The 17,751-nt window shown below is 34.7% G+C and overlaps 1 protein-coding gene across 2 annotated transcripts; it reads left to right on the forward strand.

Moving 5' to 3' along the window:
* Positions 1-554: 554 nt before the first annotated feature.
* On the forward strand, positions 555-15,605 carry CLEC2D (C-type lectin domain family 2 member D). Of its 2 annotated transcripts, none has more exons than XM_058282781.2 (5): positions 555-762; positions 3,936-4,037; positions 8,930-9,111; positions 12,710-12,813; positions 14,414-15,605. In XM_058282781.2, exons 1-5 carry the CDS (start codon positions 702-704, stop codon positions 14,550-14,552), a joined length of 588 nt encoding a protein of 195 aa, XP_058138764.1. In that variant the 5' UTR covers positions 555-701; the 3' UTR covers positions 14,553-15,605. The 2 variants fall into 2 exon arrangements, with proteins under 2 accessions (XP_058138764.1, XP_023442542.2); XM_023586774.2 differs by having other exon boundaries at positions 557-762; positions 8,927-9,111.
* The last annotated feature ends 2,146 nt before the right edge of the window (positions 15,606-17,751 follow it).

Raw genomic sequence — 17,751 nt, forward strand, 5'->3', positions numbered from 1 at the left:
ATATGAGGGCTTTTTTCCGAATTCTCAGTTTGATTCCATTGATCTATATGTCTGTCCTTGTGCTAGTATCATGCTATTTTGCTTCTAGTAGCTTTGTAATAAGATAAAAGAAAAATTGGGAAGCACTGATCCTTTTTCATAGTGGTTTTGGCCAGCTGGATCCCTTACCCTGCCATATAAATTTGGAGATTGGCGTTTCCATTTCTTAAAAATGACGTTGTTGGAATTTTGATTGGGATTGCGTGGAGTTTATAAATCGCTTTGGGTAGAATATTTTAATATTTATTCTTCTAATCCATGAACATGGAGTGTAATAAGAATGATTTCCTGGAAATGGATTTTTATTTGAGGTTGGCATTTCCATTGATCTTACTTGGCTACAGAGCCTAAATTCACTTTCTTTGAAACCAACTCCTTCCTTTCAATAAATTGAATTTTCTTTGTTTAACTGTACTGTTTTTCTTGCATCCAGAATGTTTTAAATTCAAGTTTCCTTTAACATAGTTTCAAAGAAGTCATCTGACTGAAAATTCCTTCCCACATATGATGCACTTTCTCTTTCACTTATAGTCAAGCCAAGTGAGGCTTTTTAGTGTTCAAACTGCCAGTATCAGGATATTTTCCTTTCTCAGCTCTCTACTAAATTGTTTGAAGAGTGAATTAGAGACAGGTTTAGATTGCTTTTAGAGGAAGGCGGCACAATGAATGAGAGGTGCAATGTACACAAAAACCCTGAAGCACAAGAATTGCCGGTGAATCAAGGTAAGACAGCTATTTGGAGAGAACAGAGAAATTAGGTTGGAAAGGTGGTGATAGGGTTTCCATTCTTTACATAGGGGAAAATGGTTAATATGTAAAGAGTTTTCAAGATTGAAAGTTGAAGACCATAAATTAGTTTATAATTTGTGTAAAATACTTATATAATCAATCCTAACAATTATAGAGAGAGAAAACATTAGATAAAGGTATAAAAGAATGGGATCAGGTTAACTTTATGATTCAGAACAAAAATGATTAATTTAAGTGAAAAAAATAATGTAAACTAAAGTACATCACAGTTGCAAAATATTATCATTACTAAATAAATTTATGTACCCAATATGCAATATCATATATAGTATATATACTTGTTATATTTCTATTATATTAAATTATATAACTATATAACAAATAGCAATTATTATATTAATAGTATATACATTTTAAATATTACATACTAATACATTTATAGTTTATGTCATAAATATATTTATAATATAAATATTATTGATATAACAAAACTAAATATTTAAACTATATATTAATTATACAAATATTAAATAATATATATTTACTGCATACATTTTATAACGTATGTATAACACAAAGCATGAAGTTATAATACCTGTTACAAATGGATCAGCCTTGAAAACTTTATGCTAAGTGAAATAAACTAGACCAAAAAGGACAAATATTGTGTTGTGATTCTACTTACATGAAATATCTAGAATAAGCAAATTCATAGAGAAAGAAGATGACTAGAGGTTTCAGGAACTAGATTTGGGGGATTGGGGGAGTTTACTGGGTATAAAGTTTCTCCTTGAGGTGATGACAAGTTTTGTTAATTGATGGTGGTTAATGGTCATGTGATGTTTTAAGTGTAATTAATGCCACAGAGTCATACACTTAAAAATGGATAAAATGGCCCATTTTATGTTATATATATATATGTTGCCACAGTAAAATTTAAAAAGAAACAGGCACACATACAAAGACAAGGTTTTTTCCCTCATGGAGTTTATAATAAAATGACAAAACATTTTTATTAGAACTTTGAGCTGATTTTAAAACCAGCTCGCCTCTGCCCCTTGAGGCTCTTTGGCCTATTCTTTTGCTGTCATAAATGCTCAGGGATGCCTAAATTCTACAGTGTGGGTTTAACCTGAGACCTGAATTCTATTCTATACTGTGAGTGAGGTATTCTGTGAGGCATATCAATTCAGCTTTGGCATCTAGCAGAGAACAAGATTTTGGTAAATGTCATGAAAAGCTACCCGAAAATCACTAATGTGGAGGCTATGTTGGAGAAAAAGAATAGCAGGCTAGTTTAGCCAAGGTCTCTTACTATGAACATGCTGAGATGAATTACCTAAAAGTGTGAACCGCAGGGAAGAAAAGGGGTCAGAGGTCAGAAAGGGTGCAAACAATCAACTTCATGAGAGATTTTAGATGTCCGAAAGTGTTTTAAAATGTAAAACAAGAGTGTATTTTACTCTGTTTGTGAAATTAAGCAGATTTAAGTTTTACATCTCACTAGATGAAACTTGTGTTTTCACATTGTTTTAGATTCAATACCAGTGCATAGAAATGAAAGTAGTGTGTGTTTTAGACAGTTTGCAAAACTAAACAATATACCAGTTTCATAGCTCACTAGATGAAACTTGTGTTTTAACATCATAAGTCAATGCGAGTAAACAGAAGCGAATGAAAGAAAAAAAGATGTAACACAGAGACAGACAATTGCACAAAACAAATATATAGCTTAATGAATTATGTGTAAGATAAGCAGGCTTGTCATCACTAACTTTTGTCAGGAGGAAAATCTTTGCTGGTTATCTCAGAAGCCCTGCATGTATTTTACTCCCATTCATCATCCTTCTTCCAAGATAACACTAATTTGACTTTCTGATAATCATTTTTTTAAAATCTTTTGGAACATACCTACAATATAAACTTCCCCATCTCAACCACTCCCAAGCACACCATTTCATGGGATTAATCACAATCACAACATTGCATTACCTAACCACCTTCTATTACTAAAAGTTTCCCATTATCCCCAAACAGAAACCTTATATGCATTATGTATTAACTCCTCATTCCCCGTCCCTTGCTTCCCACCCTTGGAACCTGTACTCTAATTTCTGGCTCCATGAGCTTGCATAATCTTCATTATTTTCTTCATACTTATATGGTAATCAATTTTTTCCCCTACAGTTTTGCGTAAAAGAAAATGTCTTTTATGTCTCTTTTTGTCTATAGAATCCCTCTCAATCTCTTTCTGTGTCCTCCTTTATTTTCTTTTTGAAGCAGGGGTTCTTAACCTTTTTTGTTACCCCTTTACCAGTCAGGTTGAAAACCACAGAATACTATTGTAATTAATTGCATACATTCATAAGGGAAAAGAAATGTAAGATTTCAGTTAGAAGTCAGAGAAAATAAAGATAGTAAGTTGATAGTTTTTTTCAAATCAAGCTCATAGACCCCCTGAAATCTTGCCACGGACCCCCTTAAGGGTCTATGGACCCCTGGTTAAGATGCCTGTTTTAAAGAGTCATGATAATTTGTCCTATAGTTTCTAACATTTTGGATTTTGTTGATTTCATTCCTGTAGTTTAGTTTGACATGATTCTTTCTTCTATATTGTCTTTAAATGATAGTTGGATCTAGAGATTTGATCAGATTCACAGGTAGTTGTATAATTTTTTAATTAAAAATTTTATTTTTATTTTTATTTTTTTCTGAGATACCACGGCCAGGGATTGAACTGGGACCTTGTATGTGGGAAGCCAGTGCTCAACCCCTGAGCCACATCGACTCCTCTGAGTTGGTTTTCCATTTGTTTGGTTGATGTTTGTTTTCTTGTTTTTAGGAAGCACCAGGGATCTAACCTGGGACCTCCCATGTGGGAAGCAGGTGCTCAACCATTTGAGGAACATCCACTCTCCTAGTTTGTTGGAAGATTACTTCATCAGTTGTTATGTATTCAGGGTTTATTTTAACTTCAGTGAAAGACTAAACTGTGGAGATGGAATAGTAAATTCATAAAATGGAGTCCAAATTCCCCCTATAGTGAAAATGAAAGGGATTAAATTGAAGTAATATTTTGACAATAATGCTTCTAGTAGTGTGATATCTACATTTAATTAAAAAATGTTTTTCAATAATTTTTCCAGGTTTTCTGTCTTCCAAAAGGTGTTCTGACAGTATCTGGAAACAGGTCTTGGTTATATCCATAACCATTTGTCTGGTTACCATACTGTGTGGTGGTTTTCTAGGTAAGTTAATCATAATCTTTGCTTATTAAGGGAATTCCACTTACCAAAGAAGAGAAAGCTTCTTGATAGTTTTCTTACTTTTTTCACTTCCTAATATATTTACTGTACATATATGCCAATAAACTCCCCTTACTCTACAAATAGGAATCCAAATCTTAATTGTGTAAAATAGGTGTCATTTTGTTGCAAGTTTATTGGAATGTCGAGGGTTTATAGAAGATAGAACCCAACTGTCAATGCTATGTTTGAATTTCCATTTTGCTAGGCTTGTTGTTATGTGGTTTTACCATATGTGTATTTTCTTCTCTCAAAAATTCTGTTTATAATTACAATCACTTAAAAGATATTATACTTAGGTCCTGATGGAGGAAATGTCAAAATAAAGCTGTAGGAGCCTATGTGTTAAGTTATAGAATTGTGTTCATGCTTGAGTATTGGCCAAGGATTCAGTATGTATTATATTAAATAATATTAATCTGTACATAGACTGAAATTAGGTAAAAAAAAAGAAGAGAAGATCAAAACTTATGTTGACTTACAAAGCATAGACTTTTCTTTACCCTTCAATAATTCTAAGATGAATAAATAGGTCTGCGGGGCTGCTGTGCTCCATCATTCCCCAAGACCTTATTGGCTTCTGCAGGATATAGCCATCAAGCTCATGTTTCCTGCAGGAAAGGAAAAAGAGTACATGGAAGAGGCATGCTCCAGCTACAGAATAAAAAGTGGCACACTTCCCTGACATTTGTGGAAACTTAGTCACAAAGTCACACTTACCTGCAAAGGAGTCTGGAAAATAAAAAGCTGAGTAGCTTCAAGTCAATTATTACAAAAGGAGAAGGAAACAGATTTTGGTGGTCAACTACAATCCATATATAATCCCATTTTTTATCTAAACTTTAAGTAAATTACCAGGGGGAAAAAGGCTACTCTATGAAATAAGGAAAAATCACTTCTGCTAACTCACCACCAAATCACCTTTACTAACTCACCACAAATGATGATGGTCTCTTCTCTTTCCATCTCTCATGCCACCCTACTATATAGAAGCAAAATCTTTACTAAAAAAGATTTTCCTTAACAGATATCAGATGAGTAAATTATTAACACTGATTTGAATGTAATCTCCTTGTTAAAAGTTGTTATAAAATGAACTTTAAACAAGATTAAAAATCATACATAATCTCACTATACTGACTATATACATCAATTCTACCTTCTATGTTTCAGACTTTGTGGGGTACTTTTGAGAGGGATATACAAGTATACACTGTTTCTGCTCTTCTTCCTTATTACTGCAAAGAGTAGGTAAGAATCTCTGTGATACAATTATATTCTGTTGGGTTAAACATATTTACTTTTTTGCAGAGAGATCTGTCATCGTTGAGGGATAGCCTGGAAAACTTGCACTCCCCAGGAGGTAGTGATAAACATATATTTCACCTTAGGTCGTACTCCTTGATAAGCCTTGGTATTAGTAAAACAGTCCAGAAAAAAGTACTTTCAATTAATTAAAAAGACAGGAACTAACTGATTGAAATACACAGTCATGCCTTTCTCAAACTCACCCCACATAACTACTCACTCAATCACCCTTTTAGAAATTCCCCTTAAATCTCCAATATGTCAGTCAAATTAAATAATAATTAGAGCAGAGTTTAAGAGCACAGCTATGAGTAAAATTCTGTATTTAGACTGCCTGGTTTGAATTCCAGCTCTTTTACTTGCTAAGCTTTGTACCTTTGCGCAACTCCAATAAACTCTCTGTGCCTCTGTTTAATCAGTGCTGTTACAAATTAGTGGATGACAAGACTCAATGTTTGAAACCCAGCGTTTTGAGAATAAAAATTATTTGTTATAAAAGGCAATTTATTTTCAGATAAAATGCAGTAAAAGGTTAAAAAAATCATATGATGCCATAATGTAATGAAATTTGATGAAAATCTGAAATGGTTAAATAAATGCCCCAAAGTCACATATTCCATGTTTTTCATAGATAGGATTCCGAACCAGTTATTTTGAATCTAGTATGTTCTTAACTACTAGAATTTACCCCCTTTTAAAAAGCAAATATGCTTTCATATAAATTTATAAAGAGTTTCTATTCTTCAGGTGTAATATATTAACTAATAATGGTTGACACCTTTGTGCTCTCACAGCATTTGTTGACAGATGGGGTAATTGTTTGTGCCTGTTGTTTATGTTTGCTGTGTATTCTTTGAGGCAAAAAAAATTTTTTTTCTTGTATCCTAAGCCCATAGCCAATACCTGGTACAGAGTAGTGTTCAATAAGTCATCACCAACTGAAAAAGTTTCAAATATCTTTTTATTTTTTTGAGTACAATTTAAATGCCTCAGTTTCATTTTCTAACTTCCCTAAGTCTGCTTTCCCTACAAATATTTTGAATACTTTTCCTTCTAAATGTTGTAAAAGGATTGTGCCCCATCAGGTAGATACCACATACACATTTCACCACAAAAGTCTCTGGAATCAAATCCCAAATCTGCCAGTGTTAGCAAATTTACTTAACCTCCTGTTTCTAATTTCCTCTTCTGTCAAATGGGCAGGATAAATCCACCTCACAGGGTGTTGTGAAGATAAATAAGCTCATATACTTATAGAACATAGATCAGTACCTGGCATCTAGTAATATATTCAAAATTATACTCTTATTTGTTATATTACACTCTTATTTGTATAGATTATACTCTTATTTGTTTTATTCTTAATTTATCCTATTTTTTGGAATCCATAATCCAAATCACTGAGTATGATCAGCCACGGGAAACAACTGCCTGCACATCTGGTCTTTATTGACGTTTGTGACTCTGCCCTCTGTGTCAGCAGGAGATTATATAGGATCTGTTAGATTTTAAAAAGTGTGCTTTTTTGTATCTGTACGAGAGGCTCAGAACTTACCCTTATTTCTACAGTGGAAAGGTAAAGGAATAAATAATTGTAAACTTAGTATATTAAGATGCCATTAGGAGTAAATACTTCGGTGCATGTGAATTGCTCAGATTACACCTGACACAAAGTAAGCCGTTAAAACCTATTCCTTGCTGTTTTCATTGCCATAATCAACATCATTTTCACCAGTATCATCTTAATGGGGTGCTTTAAATTTACAGATGAAGATAAGACAAAAGTATAATAATTAACCCTATCATGGTTACTCTGAGTAAAAATTTTCCAGAGTGATATTTGCTCAAGATCATTCTGTTCGGAAACCATGAGCAGAGAGTTTATACATCACTTTTTCTCCCTACACTTGAACTTTGAAAAACAAATATTATGAAGAGGGAAGACTGGCTTGGATTTGCCCCATATACTTGGTGTCTAGTATGTGCAGCAATATCTTGTCCAATCTGTCATGGCTAAGGACAAATTTCAACTTAACTTCACAATGTACATGCTACATGCGTAAGGGCAGCTCAGATGGTTAAAAAAAGTAAAGAATCAAAGCTACCAAGTGGCTATAGAACATCTCAGGATCAGAAACATCATCTTCTCTTAACAACTACTCTTTGTTCCAGCCCTTGATTTCTGGCAGACATAACCAATCTTTTTAGACAACAAACTCCTTCTTGGAGAGCATACTCTGGAAGCAACTTAGCTATAAAGATCCCTTCATAACTTGAAGCATGCTTGCTGTGTATCTAATTTTTTTTTTTTATTTTTTTTTATTTTTTTTTATTTTTTTTTTATTTTTTTATTTTTTTATTTTTTATTGACTTTGTAATAATATTACATTAAAAATATATATGTGAGGTCCCATTCAACCCCACCCCCCCACCCCCCCTCTCCCCCCCCCCAACAACACTCGTTCCCATCATCATGACACATCCATTGGATTTGGTAAGTACATCTTTGGGCACCTCTGCACCTCATATACATTGGTTCACATCATGGCCCATACTCTCCTCTATTCCATCATGTAGGCCACAAGCAATGGCATTGCCAACTACTAGAGCACTCGTGCTCCTCACCCCTACCTAGGCAGTAATCTAAAACCCATTTTTTTCAGTCTGTAGGTATCTCAATATTAATCAAGAAAATGTATTCTGACACAATTTAAATCTACAGACCTCATTTCTTTAAATAATCATAAGAACTTTGATTCTGGCATTTATGCTTGCCTTAATTCATTATTCATTCTGCATTTCTCTTCATTTCAACTAGCACTTGAAAAAAAAAAAAAAGGTGGCGGTTTACAAAAGCTTCATAGTCAGCTGCTGGCAGTTCATTGACTACTATCTGGGTAGACTTTCCTTGATTTGAATCCCACTTGAAGAGATCATCTCTCAAATATATGACAAGGAGATCAGAAAATCTTGTTCAAGTGCAATAAGGCTGCCTCCAAAAGCTAGAGAGCCTCCCCAAATGTTTCATCTTCTCCGTAGAAGGAGGTTCAGGTTGCAACAAATTTTTTCATCCACATGAAACTATCCAGACAAGATCCAGACCATTACATCTCAAGAAAATTTATTCTTGGAAGATATCTATAACCTGCTACTCATTTTATTTACTAAGGCATCTAAAGGATCTAGGACAATCTGTTCTCCAGAGCTAATCAAACGCAGCTATTGATGAACTTGGCAATTTTAAGAAAAGTTATCATTGTTGAAACCCAAATAGACAGGTATGTGACCCAGTCCTTAAGGTATTAAGAAGGCTTTCTTCAGCTCATCCACTATTGAAGGCATTAGTTTGAATCTCAGATCTGCCATTTATTGTGTAATGTAGGCAGTCATTCTGAACACCATATATTTCATTTGAAAAATAGGGATCATACTTTTAATACTTCATAGGAGTATTGGGAAATGCAGCACAGAGTAACTGGTAATTTGTACAGCAAGGTATAAAAGAAAATTATTTTTATTTTCAGTAGCTAGAGCTAAAACCCAACAAAAACCACCAGAATGTCTTCAAGTTGCATGCCCAGACAGCTGGATTGGTTTCCAAGGAAAATGTTTCTATTTTTCTGTTGACGTCAAGAATTGGACATCCAGTCAGAGATTCTGTGACTCACAAGATGCTGACCTTGTACAGATTGAAACATCTCAAGAAATGGTAAGGAAATAGGACTGGCCAGAATCAAAAATTCGGTCCCCACACGTTTCGGTGTGAATCTATGTGAGAAGAGACTCACATAGTTGGAGACAGGGTTAGTGCCTTGCCTAGGCATTGACTTTGCAGCATGAGGATGGAGGAGCCCAAAAGGTTTTACATTTTGTAGTGGGTCATCTACTATTACCTCAATGGCAGAAACTTGGCCAGAGAGAAAGCCAATATCTTCTTTGATTTGTAGATCAGAACTGTTCAAATAGGGATTAGAAAATTAGAGGCAGCAACATAATTTTAAATGTGTAGGAATCTAACAGCAGTTTCAAAATAAATCAAGCAAAAATAGGTAGAACGATAGGGACAACTATATCACACATTTAAATAGGCTTCTCATAAAATTATGGCGAAAACAGGTAAAATTCAGTAAGGATACACAGAGTAATGCAAAATGTTAATATCAGGGAAAACTGTGGGTAGGGTATATGGGAACTCTACTTTCTGTATGGTTTTTCTGTAAACCTACTACTGTGCTAATAAAAAAAAGAGAAAAGAAAGAAAAAATGGTTTTGGATTCCATTGCAGACAATTTTTAAAAATCTATTATTCTATGGGTTTTGTGTAGTTTCAAAGAAGAAAGTTTACAATTCTTTTAAAAGACTATTAAAATATTCCTTGCTTTTTCAACTACACATCTGTATAAGGTTGGATTTTTTTCACATACTTCAATCAAAAGAACATATCACTACAAATTTGATGCAGAAGATATGAGAATCTGCTGTCTTCCATTAGGTCAAGTTTTAAACATTTGCAAAAATAAAAAGAAATGTCAAACGTCTCACTAAATGTAGCTATAATTCATTAAAATGTTATTTATGCTAAAACATTAGGGTACAGAAGACTTGAATTGCATAAAAACAGACCTAACTTAATGGAAAGACATAGGATACTGGCTCCAGCAACTGCAGAATATATATGTATATATATATTTTTTAAGATTTTTGTTTATTTCTCTCCCCTTCCCCCCCCCCCCCCCCGCCCCCCGTTGTCTGCTCTCTGTGTGTCCATTTGCTCTGTGTTCTTCTGTGTCTGCTTGTATTCTTGTCAGCAGCACTGGGATACTGCGTCTGTTTTTTGTTGCGTCATCTTGCTGCGTCAGCTCTCCATGTGTGCGGCACCACTCCTGGGCAGGCTGCACTTTTTTCACACAGGCAACTCTCCTTACGGGGTACACTCCCTGCGCGTGGGGTTTCCCTACATGGGGGACACTCCTGTGTGGCACAGTATTCCTTGCATGCATCAGCACTGTGCGTGGGTCAGCTCCACATGGGTCAGAAGGCCCTGGGTTTGAACCCTGGACCTCCTATGTGGTAGGCAGACGCTGTATCCCAGAATATATATTTTTAAAGCATACTTGGAACATTAATCAAAAATTGACTGTTTACTAGAGTATGAAGGAAATCAATACTTTCAAAGGATTAGACTCTTTCAGAAGAGGGGTTCTTAACCTTTTTTGTTTCATGGACCCCTTTCCCAGTCAGGTGAAAACCACAGACTACTTACTAAGCCCACCTTATACCCTGTATTATTTAATAAATGTATGACATCCACACCAACACACCCCACAAGAAAAATGTTTTTTTAAAATTTCAATTCAAGCTCATGGACGCCATGTTAAGAAACTCAGATTCAGATTCTATTATCTGAGTACAAAGCTAAGCCTGAAATAAATAACCAAAAATATCTAGAAAAACTTATACATTCAGAAATTAGGACAAGAATTTCTAAATTACCTATAGGTTAAAAAAATAAAAGTGAAAATTAGAAAATACACCAAACTATGTTATAGGTGATTATCATAGCCTTGTTATAAGAACCTGATAAAGGGAATATGATAAAGAACAATTATAGACTGACCTCATTCATGAACAAAGATACAAATTTCCTAAGTGAAATGTTAATAAACTGAAGTCACCAATAACATACATGAGCAAGTTAGGTTTATCTAAAGAATGAAGGGTTGCGTCAGCATAAGAAAACAATCAATATAATCCAGGACTTAAGTTTAAAGGATAAAATACTTCAGTGAATCCAAAAAAGATTTGATAAAATTCAACATCTATTCATCTTAAAAGTCTTAGCAAACTAGGAATAGAAGACAGTTACTTTAATATGGTGAAGAGTTTGAGTATCTACAAAGCACTTATAACAAACATGACATTTAATGCTAAAATGATAAAAGATTTCTCTCTGAGACTGAAACAGGCAATGATATCCCCTAACACCACTTCTATGTATCATTGTATTGGAAATTCTAGGTGGCATAGTAGGAAAAGAAAAAGAAGTAAGAAATTATTAGTGTTAGAAAGAAAAACCTATTTTTTACCTTGTATTATTCTTACCTTCTATTATTGTGCCTTTTTTTGTATACGTGGATAAAACAATAATAGGAGAGCTTACTAAATTTGCCAAATACTAAAATCAATACACAAAAATTAATTGCATTTCTACATACCAGCCAAAAATATTTTACCTCAAGACTGGAGATTATAAAGTGGTCAATTCCCTCCAACATAATCTATAGGGCCACCAAAGTTTTAATTAAAATGGTAATGGATTTTGGTGGAATTTGTTAAATGGATTTTAAATAGCCAGGAATAGTGAAGACAATTTTTGAAGGAAAAGAACATATACCAAAGCTCATTATAAAGTGATAGCAATGAAAATGTAACTTGGGTGACAGGGGCAGATAAGTGCAACCAACAGAACTCACTGGGAGTCCAGAAATAGAAGCACATACATGTTGTCACTTTAGATATGGAAGAAGGTGGCACTGCACCAGATCACTAGGCACAGGATAAGTTTGTCAGCATATGGTCAGTAAGTTAGATAGCTATTTGGAACAAAAATGAAAAGAAATCACACCTCACACTATATGTGAAATCAAATTAAAGACTTAAATGTAAAAGATGAAACCAAAAAGTAATGGAAAATAATATAGGAAAATATATTTGTGACCTTAAGAGTATAAACAATTTCCCTAAGAAGTCATTAAATTCACTAATAACAAAGGGAAATATTGATATATTCAATTACATTAAAATTATGGCCTACACTCTCCAAAAGACACTAAGTGTTGGTGAAGCTGTGTAACAAAAGAAACCTCCCTACACTGTCATTGTGAGTATAGTGTACTTTGACTACATTAGAAAACAATTTGTGTTATTTGGTAAAGTTGAAAATAAGCATGGCTTGGGGCCTAACAATTCCATTCCAGGACAGATGCCAAAGATGTTATAACAGCATTCATACAAACTGCAAACAACTCAAATGTTAACCAGTAGTAGAATGGATAAACAAATCATGGAATATTCATACAAAGGGATTCCTATGCACATAAAAAACAAATTATTGACAATTTCAGTTTTAAATAATCTTCTCCATGTTTGTATGATATTATAGCATACATAGTCTAAAAGTTTTGTTGTGCATTACAAAGAGAAAAAAGAAAATTATAAGTGCAGTTAAAAAAAGAGCATAGAAGCAATGCTTTTGTGAAAGGCTGGGTAATGTCTGGTCAATGAACATTATCTCTGTTTTCTGAAAGGATTTTCTGTTGAGATATAAGGGACCTTCTGACCACTGGATTGGACTGAGCAGAGAGCATGAGCAACCCTGGAAATGGACAAATGGTGCTGAATTTACCACATGGTAAGTTCTGGAAATCTGGCAGCAATATTTGTATTTGAATTTACTTTTCATGAAACCTAAAGTGTTCCCTAGTTATACACTCTAAAATATCTTATTTTATGGTTAGTCTTCCAGTCCCATCTAAGTTCTTTATTAGTCCTTTCACTTTGAGCAAACCATACAGCTTTTTGAAGTTTCTTTCTTCATCTCCACAACCAAAGCAATAATACTTGCCCTATTGATTTCACAGATTTTGATGTGTAACATGTACAGTTGGAACTTTAAAAGATAATATAAATGCAGGTTAAATCACTATATAAAACTCATTGCATCAATCTTCAGCTATTTACAGAGGGATTATGAGTGATTGCAAAGGAAGGTTCTTCCGATCTGTGATCAGATCATAGTTTAAGATGGGTAAAGTTTGGCAGTGTAGAATATAATCTCAGTTGTATATATATAGGATATTTATATACTGAAAATCTTTCAAATAATGCAGAAAGGCTTGAATCCAGACAGTTTCACTGAATGTTTGCTTATCTAAGGAGATCAAGTTTTTAAAAGCTACTTTATGATGATAAAGTCATCAGTATTGGAAAGATAACTTTACTTAGCAGAAAGAAGATTGGATGAAGCATTGGTAGTTTTGAAAACCACTTCTTGATTTAGTGCTTATAAGCTGTTTGACCTTGGAAAAGATGGTAAGCTTTAAGAGTTGGAGACCACATCCATTTACAATTTTTTTTTTTTGCATCTGTTATATAGCATATGGTAGATGCTTGACAAATATTAGAAATAACCTTTGTTTCTTCCATCACAATCCTAAAATAGTAATACTCTGCCTAATTCTCAGAGTGTTTTGAGGATAAATACATTTTAACTACCCAGTTGTTGAAAGATGTTCATCACTATAGATATATAAAATATTATATTATTAAGGCCTAGCGTGTTTCAACAATTAGCAAGCCATATCAGACCATACAATTTTCCTGGAGTAATGAAGAACTTATCATTTGAATGCCTAGATTGTCTAAATCAGACCATTTAAACTCAGCTGAACTACTGCAGTTGTAGCACTAGAACAATCAGGGAATTAGGAAGGCAATAATGAAACATCGGTTTCGAAAAGTTGGATGTAGTTGAAATAATGCTATACTTCAGAGAGAAGATAGGTTTAATTCATGACTACACCGTCCCATGGCTAATTTATTTTATCTCCTCCTAATCAAAGTCTGCTTACTAGTTATTGATGAATACCATATCAGGATAAAATCAGGGTCTGTGAGCAAGTAAAGCATTATCTGTGTCAGTGCAGTTCTTCACTCTTCCCTTCCCCAATGTGAAGAGGTGGAAATAGTTGAGCCCTTGTAGTCTCATTGACTAGGTATGAATTCTAGCTTTCCTTCCTTTATGGCCTTGGAGAACTCTGTTTCTTTAGCTACCATTGGGGGACAATACGACATATGTCCCAGAGTGATTATTAATATTAAAGAGATGATATATATAATGCCTCAGGCATTTGAGGCTGAATTATTGTTAGTTTCTTTCTTTCTTTTTTTGGTCCCTCTGCTTTTAAATGCAGATCCAGTTTCACTAATTGATTTGGCTTTTTCTTTGGCAGGTTTCAAATCAAAGGAAGAGGAAAGAGTGCCTATTTGAATGACAAAGGTGCCAATAGTGCAAGTAGCTACACAGAGAGGAAGTGGATTTGCTCCAAAGCATTGCTTCAAACCAGTCAGTGGCCCCAGATGAGGCAGTGAAGCCATAACTGATCTTCAGAAGGAATGTTATGTGATGAATTACCCCATAAAAGACGTGCACAGGATGGAGGAATAGAATATGGAGTAGAGTGGACTTACTGATATTCTATTTATGAACTATTGTGATTAGTAATCAAAGAAAATGTGGCATTGGTGTGGAGAAAGTGGCCATGGTGGCTGCTGGGGGTGGGGAATGGAAGGAAGAGATGAGATGTGGAGGCATTTTCAGGACTTGGAGGCGTTTTCGGGATCTGGGTGGTGCTGCAGGGACAATTACCGGACATTGTATGTTCTCCCATGTCCCACTGGATGGAACGTGGGAGAGTGTGGGCTATGATGTGGACCATTGACCATGAGGTGCAACAATGCTCAGAGATGTATTCACCAAATGAAATGAATGTCTCATGATGATGGAGGAGAATGTTGCTATGGGGGGAGGAGTGGGGTGAGGGAAGTGGAGAGTATATGGGGATCTCATATTTTTTTAATGTAATATTAAAAAAATGAACAAAGACCAGAAAAAGACTAAAAAAATTAATAATGAAAAAAAAAAAGACATGCACAGGACCTAATACCAGCTCTTATGGGTATGAGTCCATTCGGAAACAGGATCTCTGATGATATTATTAGTTGCATGAGATCAAACAGTTTAAGGGTTGGCCCTTCAAGTTGCCTTCCCTCTTCCCTTGTAACAGCTGACAGGGAGGAAAAACCTCTGTATCTCCTCAATAGGCTACAGTGAGCCAGGGTCTTCATACAGGCTTAATGTCTTGAGAGTTGGGGGTAGGAGTCCTTCTCTGCTGCTGTGGGGATTTGGTAGCTCTCATTTATTGTTTCAGGTAATCTCTCTGTCCCTCACTGTCCTTGAAGTCACACAGCACTCTCCTGGTCTGCTGAACCCCAAAGTGGGTCCCTTGGACAGCTTTTAGTCCTTTCTACATTGTTTTTGTGAGAGAATTGAGCCCTGTCTGCCTACTCTTTTGCCATTTTCCCTGAACCCTCTCATTGTCATTTTAATATGTATGGTTAATAAACAAAACATTTGTTTCGTCATTGTTTGTCACTAAGGAAACCAAGAGCTGGTTCTTTGTAAAGGTCAATAAAATTGATAATCCTTTCATCAGAGAGATGAGGGGAAAAAAAGGAAGACGCAAATTAATTCCAAATATAAAGAATGAGAGAGGTGACATCACTACACATTCTATAAATATAACCAAAATAGCCAAGAAATAATATGAACAATTTTATACCAATAAATTAAGCAACTTTGATGTTATGGACAAATTTCTTGAAATACACATTTACCAAGGCTCATTCAATAACACATAGATAACTTGAATACCTGTATAACAATTTAAAAAATTTTGAATTTGTAGTTCAAAACCTTCCCACAGCAAAAATCCCATGGTGTCACTGGAGACTTTTGCCAAACATTTAAGAAATAATTAAAACCTATTCTTCAAAAGCTCTCCAAGGAAATTGAAGAAGAGAGAAGATACATCCCAATTCATTCTGTGAGACTAGCATTACTCTAATACCAAATCAAAGACATTACAAGAGAAAATAGACATTATTATTCCTCATGAACACAACGACAAAAATTCTTAGTAATTTGAATATATAGGTATAAACATAGATGCAGATAAATAATACATCATGACCAAGTAGGATATATGCAGAATGCAAGGCTTGTTCAACATTTAAAAATCGATGTGACTCACCTATTAATAGACTATAGAATATAAACATGATCATTCCAATAGACGCAGAAAAAAAATTGACCAAATATATCATCCATTCTTGATAAAAGCTCTGAGTAAACTAGGAATGGAGAGAACTTCCTCAGTCTCATAAAGAACTTCTAGAAAAACCCTATACCTAACATCATACCTACTTGTGAAACTCTGAATGCATACTCCCTAAAATCATAAGCAATGCAAGAATGTCTTCTATTATTATGTTTACTAAAAGTTTTAGTCACTGTAATAAGTCAAGAAAATAATAAGTTAAGAAAAGGTAATAAAAGACATCAAGATTGGAAAGGAAAAATTAAAACTACCTTTACATAGAAGAATTTGTAAAGAATTCATACATGAATTTTTAGAGAATACTAGGTTTGTGGGCCACCTAGTTAGAAGAGAAAAAACTCAAATCACATCTCTGATAAAGGAACTGAGTTAAGAATATATAAAATCACTCAAAACTCAATAAGAAAAAAACCCCAAAATATTTGAATAGACATTTCACCAAAGAAGATATATTAATGACAAATTATCACATGAAAGATGTTTATCATCATTAGTCATTAGGGAAATAAAAATTAAAACCACAATGAAATAAAAGTACACATGTATTACAATGACCAAATTTAAAAAGACAGATCACACTAAGTGTTAACAAGGATTTGAACTTTCTTGTACTATTATGGCACAACTTTGGAAATGAGTTTGGTACTTTCATAAAAAGGTAAGCCTTATGTAAAAGAAGGAAGCCGATGGCAGAAGGACACATATTATATGATACATTTATAAAAAAATGTGCAGAATAAGCAATTCTATAGGGGCTATATATAGATTAATGGTTGCCTAGGACTGGGGTAGTAGGGAAAGGCTGCTAATGTTATAAGGGGTTTTCTTTTTGGAGGGATGAAAATGTTCTAAAATTAGATTATGGTAATGGTTACAAAACCCTGTAAATATACCATAAAACATTGAATTGTTCACTTTATTTGAGTGAACTTTATGGAATGTTATAATAATTATATCACAGTAAATCTATTAAAATAGGTAAACATATATTTACCATTTGACCAGCTATTCCACTCTTGAGTATTTACAAGAGTAATGAAATCATATTGGCGGCCCAGTGGTTAGGGCGTCCGTCTACCACATGGGAGGTCCGCGGTTCAAACCCCGGGCCTCTTTGACCCACGTGCAGTGCTGATGTACACAAGGAGTGCCCTGCCACGCAGGGGTGTCCCCGTGTAGAGGAGCCCCACACACAAGGAGTGTGCCCCATAAGAAGAGCCGCCCAGCACGAAAGAAAGTGCAGCCTGCCCAGGAATGGTGCCGCACACACGGAGAGCTGACACAAGATGACGCAACAAAGAGACACAGATTCCCTGGCCACTGACAACAACAGAAGCGGACAAAGAAAATGAAGCAAATAGACACAGAGAACAGACAACCGGGGGGGGAGG

This window comes from Dasypus novemcinctus, chromosome 20 (genome assembly GCF_030445035.2).
Source record: "Dasypus novemcinctus isolate mDasNov1 chromosome 20, mDasNov1.1.hap2, whole genome shotgun sequence".
NCBI lineage: Eukaryota > Metazoa > Chordata > Mammalia > Cingulata > Dasypodidae > Dasypus > Dasypus novemcinctus.

Bases quoted from the DNA above. Each gene is read 5' to 3' on its own strand.
- CLEC2D (XM_023586774.2), top strand. From the start codon at position 702: ATGAATGAGAGGTGCAATGTACACAAAAACCCTGAAGCACAAGAATTG. The intron at 4,038-8,926 runs GTAAGTTAATCA...TTTTATTTTCAG, and splicing joins ACTGTGTGGTGGTTTTCTAG to TAGCTAGAGCTAAAACCCAA. The intron at 9,112-12,709 runs GTAAGGAAATAG...GTTTTCTGAAAG, and splicing joins TTGAAACATCTCAAGAAATG to GATTTTCTGTTGAGATATAA.